This window comes from Elephas maximus, chromosome 26, assembly GCF_024166365.1.
Source record: "Elephas maximus indicus isolate mEleMax1 chromosome 26, mEleMax1 primary haplotype, whole genome shotgun sequence".
In the NCBI taxonomy this organism is placed as follows: Eukaryota; Metazoa; Chordata; class Mammalia; order Proboscidea; family Elephantidae; genus Elephas; species Elephas maximus.
The window spans coordinates 39638661-39651423 of NC_064844.1; the positions used below are offsets into that span (position 1 = coordinate 39638661).

At 42.0% G+C, this 12763-nt stretch overlaps 1 protein-coding gene across 2 annotated transcripts in view; it reads right to left on the bottom strand.

Moving 5' to 3' along the window:
- CLDN18 (claudin 18) overlaps positions 1 to 12763 on the bottom strand; it is a 38615-nt gene that overhangs the window by 2698 nt on the left and 23154 nt on the right. For both annotated transcript variants that reach the window (XM_049870284.1, XM_049870283.1), the window contains exons 2-4: positions 10289 to 10453; positions 9408 to 9525; positions 581 to 691 (exon numbers count right to left, since the gene is read on the bottom strand). In XM_049870284.1, the coding sequence (XP_049726241.1) occupies positions 581 to 691; positions 9408 to 9525; positions 10289 to 10453 (394 nt within the window). The remainder of the gene's footprint in view (positions 1 to 580; positions 692 to 9407; positions 9526 to 10288; positions 10454 to 12763) is intronic.

Consider the following 12763-nt stretch of genomic DNA (forward strand, 5'->3'; position numbering starts at 1 on the left):
ACTTCAACATAAATTTTGGAGGGACACAGTTCAACTCATAATAAGCAGCATCCTTGGCCTTTACACACTAGATGCCTGGATCGCCCGTCTTCAGATTTTGCCAAATGTCCCCTAGGGGGGCAAAATAGCTCTCAGCTGAGAACCACTTGAGTTATACAATACTGGAGCTCTAGCACCTATCAAAACTAAACTCATTGCTGTTGAGTCGATTCTGACTCATGGTTACACTATGTGTGTACAATACAGCTGCTCCAGAGAGTTTTCAAAGCTGTGACCTTTCAGAAGCCAGGCTTTTCTTCTGAGCTGACTCTGGTTGGGTTCAAACAGCCAACCTTTCAGTTAGTAGTCAAGCTTCTAACTGTTTGTGTCACCCAGGGATTAGAAGGCACCTTCGGGCATGATTTTTACTTCCAAAAAGATTGCACCTAAAGCTACTCAGGCTGAAATATTCCTCAGAAAAGAGAAAGTTCAATAATCCTTTTTCCATATACCTAAATTAATCATTTTGGCTGCAGTTTACACCCTTAAATGGACTCGGATCAAATGAAATGGCTGATTGCATTGGGATGGGCAGACTCACTTGGTTTCCTCTGGCACCAGGCCCCGGCAGGCAATGCACATCATCACGCCCCCGATCAGTGTGAGGCCTCCAGCGACCCAGCCCACAAACAGAGCTGAACCAAAGGTGTACCTGAGTGGGGAGATGGTTGCTGTGAGTGTGGGTGACTCAACTTTCCAGGCTCTGCCCTGCTGCACCTGGCCATGTCTGTCCTCCCTGCCCCCTCTCTCCCTTTGGATTCCACACCTATCCCCACCCATGCCCCCTGAACCTATGCTCCCTTGGGTCACAGCTAGCCTAGTTACAGTGCCCTGGAGAATAGAATTGGGTTGAGGTCAAAAGCAGTGAGATTCCTGGGCCTATAACACTAGTCAGTCATAGAATTAAAGGCTCTGGTCTCAGAGAAACATCTCAGGAAGGCCCCAAACCATCCCAACTGGCAAAAGGCCTTGAAGGTTTGGCAAGGGAAGATTTAGAGATATGGAATTAGTTATTATTTCTGGAAGGATTTTAGCTCCTTGAGTTCTTACTGTGGATTAAGCATTCTTCTACCTTTTCTTGAGTAAACGTCACAATCATGCTAGGAAGTAGGAGCATTATCTTGAGAAAAACTAAGCTGAAGTGACCATTCATTCATTCATTTGTTCAACAACTATTTATTGGACACCTATGATGAGCCTGGCACTGCCCTGGTGCAGGGACTTAGGGAGAACAAGAGAGACACAGACCCTGCCTTGTGGTATTTCTGTTTTAGCCTATACTGGAATTAGAAATGGGGTTGTCTGACTCCAAAGCTGGTGCCTTTATCCTGAGGGGTCCCTTCAATGAGACTCAATTACATAGAATGGAATTGTTTGAGAACAAAATCTCCAGAGAATAAAATAGTTTTGATTCCAGACATCTGTAAGTGGTAGAGAGTGGTATCCCCAAATCCTCACAGTTATGATTGAATTGTGTTCCTCAAAAAGATATGTTGAAGTCTTAACCCCTGTACCTGTGAATGTGACCTTGTTTGGGGAAATAAAGTCTTTCTTTGAAGATATTATCAGTTAAGTCATACTGGAGTAGGGTGAGTCATAGTCCTAATCTCTTCAGAGTGGTGTGTCTTATTACAGTAAAACCTATGAAAACCAGAACCTGTGTAAGGTAAGAACCTGTCAGAGAAGGAAAACTCAAATACTTTCTACTAAAACTAGCCATAGAAAAGAGGCAAGACTGCACCTGTCAAAGGCAGAAAACTTGTGAGATCAGGAAAAACAGGCTTTCCCAGGTTTCACTGTAAAAGGGGAGAACAGACATGGAGAGAGTCACACACAGGTGAAAGATGCGAAGATACAAGTATGAGCAGAAAAGGAACACCAAGGATTGCCAGCAGCCACCAGAAACTAGGAGAGAGGCATGGGACAGTTCTCTCAAAGCCCTCAGAAGGAACTGACATGGCTGATATCCTGATTTGAACAGCTAGCCTCCACAACTGTGAGAAAATAAATTTCTGTTCTTTAAAGCTGCCTAGTTTGTGGCATTTTGTTATGGCATTCTTAGGAAGCTAGGACAAATGGTGACCAAAAACTGTTAGGATGTCAGTGGAGAATTTCCATGTTAGCTTGATCTTCATCTCCAAGGGTCATGCAGAAAAGGAGAGCTCAATACAGTGAATGCTTCCTGTGGGAGTTTTCCTCTGGTGTTCCTCAAAGAGCGTTGGGGGTGTTTGTGGAATACCATTAATTGTTGATGTATTTAAAATATACTGCCCAAACTGGAAACATTATACCAGCAGTAGGAATACAGCAATATGTGTGCAGACTCTGCAACCTAAGAAAATAAGACCCTTTAGATGTGCTTTAAAAGTGCACACACTTTAGCAAGATGAACAAACCGTATAAGCCTGATAACCAAGAGTAATGTGAAGGGCAAAGTTGGCACACTTGGCTCAGCCCTTGAAAATATTCCAGGAGAAAATTTACCTGTAGGCTATTTTTATTTCCTTTGGACAAATATTTGCTTTGAGGGCTGTTGCCTTGGAATGAAGAAGCCCAACCCATTCCCTAGTCGGAAGGAACTAGGTGTGGCTGGGAGCCAAATAGCTTCTCCCAGGGGGGCCCTGGGCAGCCTTCCTGGGGCATCCCTGGCGCCTGTGCCCTGGGATACCTATAGATGGTCAAGTGGCTGCATAATATTAATATTATATTAATTATAGCAATTGCTACGATTTATTGAGCCCTTATTGATGTTGTGATAAGCACTTTTACTACTATTTCCTTTAATTCTCCCAATAGCCACTGTGGTAGGATTTATCACTCTGTCTTAGTTACCTAGGGCTGGCATAACACAAGTACCACAGATAGGTGGCTCTAAAGAACAGAATCCACATAGTCGAATGCCTTTGCATAGTCAATAAAACACAGGTAAACATCTTTTTGGTATTCTCTGCTTTCAGCCAGGATCCATCTGACATCAGCAGTGTCATTCCATGTCCTCTTCTAAATCTGGCTTGAATTTCTGGCAGTTCCCTGTTGATGTGCTGCTGTAACTGTTTTTGAATGATCTTCAGCAAAATTTTAGATAATTTGCACATTCTCTCGGATCATCTTTGGAATGGGCACAAATATGAATCTTTTCTAGTTGGTTGGCCAGGTGGCTGTCTTCCAGATTTCTTGGCATAGACGAGTAAGTACCTCCAGTGCTGCATCTGGTTATTGAAACACCTCAACTGGTATTCTGTCAGTTCCTGGAGCCTTGTTTTCGCCAGTGCCATCACTGCAGCTTGGACTTCTTCCTTCAGTACCATCGGTTCTTGGTCACGTGGTACCTCCTGAAATGGTTGAACATTGATCAATTCTTTTTGGTACAGAGACTGTACATTCCTCCCATCTTCTTTTGATGCCTTAGTATTTGCCCATGGAATCCTTCACTATTGCAACTTGAGGCTTGAATTTTTTCTTCAGCTTTCTCAGCTTGAGAAATGTCGAGCTTGATCTTCCCTTTTGGTTTCCTAACTCCAGGTCTTTGTGCATTTCACTGTAATACTTTACTTAATCTTCTCAAGCCACCCTTTGAAATCTTCTGTTCAACTTTTTTACTTCATCATTTCTTCCTTTTGTTTAGCTACTTTATGTTCAAGAGCAAGTTTCAGAGTCTCTTCCGGCATTCATTTTGGTCTTCTCTTTCTTTCCTGTCTTTTTAGTGACTTTTTGCTTTCTTCATGTATGATGTCCTTCATGTCATCTCACAACTTGTCTGGTCTTTGGTCATTGTGCTCAATGCATCAAATCTATTCTCGAGATGGTCTCCAAATTCAGGTGGGATATGCTCAAGGTGGATCCCTGGTGGAACAATGGTTAAGAGCTTGGCTGTGAACCAAAAGGTCAGTAGTTGGAATCCACCAGCTGCTCCTTGGAAATCTATGGGGCAATTCTACTCTGTCCTGTAGGGCCACTATGAGTTGGAATTGATATGACAGCAATGAGTTTTTTTTATACTCAATGTCATATTTTGGTTGTTGTGGACTTGTTTTAATTTTCTTCAACTTCATCTTGCATATGAGCAATTGATGATCTGTTCTGCGGTAGGCCCTGCCTTGTTCTGACTGGTGATATTGAGCTTTCCTATCATCTCTTTCCACAGATACAGTCAATTTGATTTCTGTGTTTTCCATATGGTGAGGTTCCTGTGTATAGTCATTGTTTATGCTGTTGAAGAGGTATTTGTAACGAAGAATTCATTGGTCTTGCAAAATTCTATCATGCAATCATTGGCGTGGGTTTTATCACCAAGGCCATATTTTCCAAATACCAATCATTCTTCTTTGTTTCCAGCATTTGCATTCCAATCACAAGTAATTATCAGTGCATCTTGATTGCCTGTTTGATCAATTTCGGACTGCAGAAGTTGGTAAAACTCTTCAATTTCTTCATCTTTGGCATTAGTGATTGGTGCATAAATTGTAATAGTAGTTGCATTAACTGGCCTTCCTTATAGGCGTATAGATATTACCCTATCACTGACAGTGTTGTACTTCAGGGTAGATAGATCTTGAAATGTTCTTATTGACAATGAATATGATGCTATTACTCTTCAGTGTATCATTCCCTGTATAGTAGATCATATGATTGCCTGATTCAAAATGGCCAAAACCAGTCCATTTCCACTCACTAATGCCTAGAATATCGATCTTTATGCATTCCATTTCATTTTGATAACTTCCAGTTTTCCTAGATTCATTCCTCATGCATTTCACGTTCCTATCATTAATGGGTGTTTGCAGCTGTTTCTTTTCATTTTGAGTCATGCCACACCAGCAAATGAGGATCCTGGAAGCTTTACTGCATCTGTGTCATTAAGGTGGACTCTACTTTGAGGAGGCAGCTCTCCCTCAGTAGTATTTTGAATGCCTTCCCACCTGAGGGGCTCATCTTCTGACACTATAACAGACATTGTTCTGCTACTATTCACAAGGTCAATTTTTTTGGCAATTGTTTCAGAAGTAGACTGCTAGGTCCTTCTTCCCAGTCTGTCTTAGCCTGGATGCTCTGCTGAAATCTGCCCACCATGGGTGACCCTGCTGGTATTTGAAATATCGATGGCATAGCTTCCAACATCACAGCAACACAAAAGCCACCACAGTACAACAAACTGACAGACTCTGTGGATCATAACAAATTATGGATAACGTTTTCAGTAATGGGAATTACGGAACGCTTAATTATGCACACCAGGAACCTGTACATAGACCAAGAGGCAGTCCTTTGAACAGAACAAGTGGATACTAAACAAAAACCAAACCAAACTTGTTGCTGTCGAGTCATTTTGGATTCATAGTGACCCTATCAGACAGAGTAGAACTGCCCCATATGGTTTCGAAGGAAGAGCTGGTGGATTTGGACTCCCAACCTTTTGGTTAGTGACCGAGCTCTTAACCACTGTACCACCAGAGTTCTACGTGATTTAAAATCAAGAAAGGTCTGCATCAGGGTTGTATCCTTTCACCAAACGTATTCAATCTGTGGAGTCCTGGTAGCACAGTGTTTAAAAAATTGGTTGCTAAAAAAAAAGTAAGCAGTTCGACTCCAGCAGCTGCTCCTTGGAAATTCTATGGGCAGTTCTACTGTGTCTTACAGGGTTGCTATGAGTCAGAATGGACTTGATATGTATGCTGAGCAAATAATCTGCCGAGCAAATAATGAGAAGCTGGACTATATGAAGAAAGATGTGGCATCAGGATTGTTTGAAGACTCATTACCAAGCTGCAATACACAGACAACACAACCTTGCTTGCTGAAAGTGAAGAGAACTTGAAGCACTACTGATGAAAATCAATGACTACAGCCTTCAGTATGGACTGCACTTCAACATTAAGAAAACAAAAGTCCTCACAACTGGACCAATAAGCAGTGTCATGATAACTGGAGAAAATATTGATGTTTTCAAGGATTTAATTTTAGTTGGAACCATGCAGCAGTGAAGAAATCAAATGGTGTATTGCGTTGGGCAAATTTGCTGTTAAAGATCTCTTTAAAGTTTTGAAAAGCAAAGATGTCACTTTAAGGACTAAGGTGTGCCTGATCCAAGTAATAATATTTTCAATAGCCTCATATACATGCGAGAGCTGGACAATGAATAAGAAGGACCAAAGAAGAATTGATGCCTTTTGAATTATGGTGTTGGTGAAGAATATTGAATATACCCTGAATTGCCAGAAGAATGAACAAGTCTTTCTTTGAAAAAATACAGCCCGAATGTTCCTTAGAAGTGAGCATGGTGAGACTTCTTCGTCTCGCTTAATTTAGACATGTTATCAGGAGGACCAGTCCCTGGAGAAGGACATCATGCTTGGTAAGATAGTGGGTAGCGAAAAAGAGGAAAACCCTCAGTGAGATGAACTGACACAGTGGCTGCTATAATGGGCTCAAACATAGCAAGGATTGTGGAGATAGTGCAATACTGGGCAGTGTTTTGTTCTGTTGTCCACAGAGTCATTATGAGTCAGAACTGACTCGATGGCAGCTAACAACAGCAACAAAGAATAGGAACTTATTTTCTCACAATTCAGGAGACTAAATTCGGTTGTGGGTCTAGGAGGAGGCCCTTCCATGTCTACTTCAGATTTTAGAAGCTGTCAGCAATCCTCGTACATGCATCTGTCTCTATTGTCTCTCTTCCTCTTCTTCCTGTTCTCTGTGTTCATTTTGCTCTTTTTATAACTCAGAAGTGATTAGATTTAGAACCCATCTAACTCAGGTGTGACCTAATTAGTGTAACAAAGAAAACCCTAATTCCAAACAGGATCATAATTACAGGTATAAAACCCAAAACCAAACCTGTTGCTGTTGAGTTGGTTCCGACACATAGCAGCCCTATAGGACAGGGTAGAACTGCCCCATAGGGTTTCCAAGGAGTGCCTGTAAATTTGAACTGCTGACCCTTTGGTTAGCAGCCAAAGCTTGTAACTACAACACCACCAGGGTTTCCTATTTACAGCCATATGGACCAGAATTTCAATACATATTTTGGAAGACACAATTCAATCCCTAACACACTCCCATTTCGCAGGTGAGAAAACTGAGGCTTATATAGGTGAAGTAACTTATTCAAAGACCCAGAAAGAATGTGGTATTGTTAGGATTCAAGTTCAGGCCACCCTGTCTCCAAAACCCTCATTGTTAATCATTAAGATATACTGTCTACTGTCTATGGGAAACAAGGTCACCTTCTTCAACTTAGACCCTCTTGGTCAAGGTTAGCAAGCTTAAATACCTGTCTGGGACAGGCAAGAAACTTAAATGTGTGTAGTGGGTTGGATATAAGAAAATATTTCCCCTTAACTTAACTCCATTATATGTGAAAAAATATGAACATGACAATAAATGGCCTCAGGATGAAGCATTTGAGGATGGTGGGGACTGTGGCAAGCTGGATAGTATAGATCTTAACTAAAAGGGCAGTGCCCTCTCAGTTGCAGAGATTGTTACCGTTGAAACTATGCAATGTTGCCAGATCTGCTTATTTTTTACAAGAAGCTGGAACAACCATTTGTAGTGGGCACTGTTTGCTGGTGCTCTCCTCAGGTCCCTGCAGAGCCCTTTTACTGCTTCTGGGTGTCTCCCTCTCAGTTTCTGTGTTCTTTTGCTTCTACCTACTGGCACATGTGACTCTCTCCGGAGTTCAGCCACTGGAGTCACTTTGCCCACATGCACAGAGACTGGTGTATATGAAGAAGCCCAGCTCTTTTGAATGGAGTTAATGTACCTCTGAGGTGTAATTCCTGCTCCATAGCTCCCCTCAGGATCAGGCTAAGCCCTGAGACTTCACCTGAAATCACATCCTGGCTCAGCTTCCCCCCTCTGGCCTGTCCTGCCTACTCCCTGATCAGCCTCCCCTGGGAGTACTTTAAATCGTGAGGATACAGATGTTCATGGATCTCAGCATCTGTTTTGAGGGAACCCAACCTATGGCATTTCTAATTTTTAAATGTTGGTGATTAATTCAAATGATAAAAAAGACATGCTTAAACTAATACAAAACACCTCTACAGGTTGTGCAGTGGAAGGCAGAGAATTTGTAGCTCTGGTCTAGGACATAGGCCCTGCCAGTGTCACATACACTGTGGCAGGTGCTAGGGAGGTGGTGTGTGAAAGAGTGATCAAAAAAAACGATAGCAGGTGTTAATTAGTACTGGGCTGCCAGGTGGGTGATAGTTGGCTCCTCTGGGCAAAGGCAGCAGTACCAGGCACCCAGGTACTCTGGGTAGGGTGTGTTCCTTCTAAGTGGGTGACCAACCATATGGTTGCCCGTGACTGAGGAGTTTCCAGGATGCAGGACTTAGAGTGCTAAAACTGGGAAAGCCCTGGTCAAACCAGGATGGGTTGGTCAACCTACTTCTCTGTTGCTGGTATAACCAAGAGACTACAGAAGGAGCATGGGGGAGGATGAGAGCAGCGTATGGGGATCACTTCCTTTCCCTTATTGAAATGAAGCAGAAACATGGATGGGAATTGGAGTTCTAGGAAGCCAGAGAGTAGTGGATTTATCACGTCCTCATGCCTGTATCCCCATGTTGGTACTGCTGGAGAAGTGCCAATTGTATCTACTCCAGAAACAATGGATCACTTACATCTTTCTTCCAGAACAAGATTTTTCTTCTTCAGCATTTTCCAGCTTCTTTTTATTATGAGATACACTCTTTTGAAGTGGCTAAATGGAGACAGTGTTGGAGTTGCTCTGCTATCTTTTCAAGATTCTACATTCATTCAGACACCAAATTATAGTGGGGTTTCAGCTCCCTCTGCTAGATTGTCATCTTCATGAGAGCAGAGACCTTGTCTATATCCCCAGCACTACGCACCATTCTTGGCACACAGCAGGTGCTCAATACATTTGTGGAATGAATGAATTAATGAATGAGCGAAAGAAGCAACTCTAGGAGGCAGAAACATCACTTTTCTCACTTATACTGCACCTTGCTCATTTCTATTCAAGATTTTACCTATCCCTAGCCAAGTTCCCACCCTGGACTGGAGATGTAGGTTATGCTCATTTACATGCCTGAGTTAATAGTGCCTGTTTCATTGCCATCACAATGGGACCTGTGTAAGGGTGAGAGACAAATACTGCCAACTGCCCGCTGTATTTCAATGCAAATATCAGATAAGCCTCAAGTCATATCACTAAGGATATTTCTCTTAATAAAGTTTATGAATTACATATCATTATTAATTTACAATACTGCATGGCTGCTTCTGATAAATTTTTGGCATTTCAGGCACTGACAGTCATATTAGGCATATGTGTTTAATCGGATTCTTACGACAACATTTGCCACGGAATACTGAGACCTAGATTAGCAGTTTACCTGTTCTGAACAGTCTGCACCATCCCACCCATACTGGTGTACATGTTAGCTGTGGTCATCCAGAAGTCGGTAACCAGCATGTTGGCAAACACAGACACTCCAGCAATTGCACAAAGACCTGTGGACAAAGAACAAAGAAGCACTAGAGTCAGCTTTAAAGGGGTCACAATGTTTCTGAGGCAACTGAGAGGGAGCTTAAATGCTTAAATGAGCCCAGATGAGCAGGAATATTTCATTCCTGTAACAAAATGGTCAATCCAGACATTGACTAGTAAATTCCCGCTGTATGCTAACACTGTGCTAGGTGCTTAGAATCCCTGTCTTATTAATTGTGAAAGGATTTATGTGTGTGCAAACATTTTTCATGCATTTGGGGACCAGTGGTGAATAGTCCAAATATTTTGGGTCTAGTCCGTTGATGATATTAACAGCATAGCCTTAATATCCCTTTCTAGAATTTCACCCAAATAATGCCTTCAGGTATCAAGTTATATGACTGTTTTAGGGTTGACATGTGCTTATAATGGGTCTGGGGATGGAAGGTATGAGGAACATTCAAACCAAACTGAAACCCATTGTCACTGAGTCAATGCCAACTTATAGCAACCTATAGGACAGAGTAGAATTGCCCCATAGGGTTCCCAAGGAGTGGCTGGTGGATTTAAACTGCTAACCTTTTGGTTAGCAGCTGAGCTCTTAACCACATTAGCACTCTGTAGAATGTGATTGGGCCTCCGACCTCGTATCTTGAATCCCAGTATGGGAGGCTCCGGACCATGTTGGTGGTAGGGGAGGAGCCATATTTCCTTGACCAGTTTGACTTTTGCTTATGACATTTCCAGAAGCACCTTTGAGAGTAGGAACCCCAGTGCCTCGTTTACCTGAGATGATGAACATGATTCCAGAGGTCAGCGTCATGTTGGCTTTGGCAGAGTCCTCCATGCTGCCAATTCGGATACACTTCAGGGCAAAGATAGACACCAGGAGGGCAATGGCACCCAGGACAATGCCTACGATCATCAGGGCTCGCACTGCCTGCAGCATGGCTGTGAGGAAGGGGCAAAACACGAACATACAAATAAGGCCACCATACCAAACCCCTAGCTGTTGAGTCGATTCCTACACATAAGACCACCATAACATGATTGATTACAGTGTATTGTCTAGTATAGTGCTGAAAGATGAGCCCCAGGTTGGAAGGCACTCACAATACATAGTGGCTGCAGAAATGAACTTGGGCATAACAGTGATGGTGAAGATGGTGCTGGACCAGGCAATGTTTCATTCTTTTGTACATGGGGTTGTCATGAGTCAGAGCTGACTCAATGGCAACTAAAAACAACATGATCGATTAGGCTTTGGATTAATGAAACAAAGCAACCAAACCAACCAGCATCAGGTTTCTGAGAAACAGCAAGTCTATAACCCAAGAACTTTGTCATTGTCAAGAGATGTGGAATTGTGGGGAAGGAAAAACATGTTGCTTACAATCTTCTGATTGATGAAGGACATGCTTGCAGATGCCTATAGAATGAGAATATTATGAACAGTTGGAGCTGGGAGGACCCTTGGAATTCATCTATTTTATATTACTCATTTTGTATCTTGATTATCTAGGATTCAGGTAGGGGAAATTACTTGTCTAAGGTGACATTACAAATTATTGATAGAGGTGATAGTAAAATCATGTAGCCTTGACCTCTAATCCAAACATTTTTCTTCTCTAGTCTTTCCATATGGGCTCAATGCTTCATATACCATATTTTCACACAAACAATGCATTCATTATACATTTGTTTGACAACCCCGCAACCCTCTCGTGCATTATTTTCCTAGGTGTGCTATGTGCGTTATATGCATGGGTGTGTTATTTGTGTGGATGTGTTATTTGTGAAAAAAATACAGTACTTATATCCACTTTAGGAAAGCCAGTATTCAGTTATAACATATAATGGAGCCAAGATTATTAAGTGATATACCAAGGATACTATAGTTTTGCCTCTTTCCAAAAGGACTACTAAGGTAATGGTGAACTATATGTTTCAGGTGTATATGAAAAGATAACTATTTTAACCTCAGGCCTTTCAACACAACCTTAATTTACCATCAGCCCCCTTTCTAGGAATAAATGGCAGCTGTAGGTCCTGCTGGGACTCTTTGTTTGTTGCCCAAGGGCAGGAGGGCATGCCAGGATGGTATCGCCCCCAGATATACCCACAGTTGTTTCTCGTGCATACTAAAAGTGCAGTGACTCATCTCAACAAATTTTTACTGAGCCCCCACTACTAGTCACTGGGGCGACAGTAGTTAATAGGTCAGACAGGGTCTCTGCCCTCTTGGAACTTATGTCAAAGTGGGGAAGGACAGTCTTTAAACATGTCAACTGAAAGTATGTTCGAGTTTACACAAGGAAGACAAATTAGTTCTCAGTGTCTTCCTGAAGGAAGAACCTATAGTCTGAGTAGTTCTGGTAGAGGAGGATTGCAGAATTAAATGGAGATATCATGTGCTGGATGCCAATTGTCTTATCTTCCCAGAATACCTCCCTTTCCCCACTTAAATACATGATTCCTTTTGCATCAGTTGTATCAGGTTTTAAATAAATATGTTTTATATCAGTGCTTCTTAAACTATTCGTTGTGAAGGACCATTTAAAAATTTTTAAATTACTAATCTGTCACAAATTGATTTTCTGGCAAAATACAAAATTACCTGTTTGAATGTCCCAGAAACATCAAATTGTTATAAATGTTTAGAAATATTTACTCTCAGTTTTGGAGCTGGAACTGTTCAGGTGGGTAACAAACAGTTCGTGGGTCAGCTCAGTCCCCAGGCCACATGTTGAGTAGTGCTATTGATTCTAACTTTCAGGTTATGACCTAATACCCCATCCCTTGGCTAAAGTTGATTAATTCCAGCATGGACATCTGACACAAGCTGGGCACATGAGCCCCTCATGCAGAATGTTAGTACTTTGGACTTCAACGAGAGCATCAGTCAATCTCTCTCTACAGCTTAAGGTGTAAGATGGGAATCCTTCAGGTGGAGACAGCTGGTGAGCAGCCATACAATGACAGGTGGACCAGACCCAAAATGGAGGTAGCGTCCTGACAGTGTGTGAGCTCCTGACTCCAGCTATTCCACGAGCTACTTTTTCCTTAGATTCCAGGAGCTATCCCAGCATTGTTATGAAACAATGTCATTATCTGTCCAAGCTAATTTAGGTTATAGTTCTGTCACTTGAAATCAAGTCATTCTAACTTATACTAGATGGTTTTATCAATCCCTAGAAATGCTACCTTTCAAGGCCTTTGTGTTGGAGAGTTTATACCCCGCAGGTATTCAAAGGCATAACC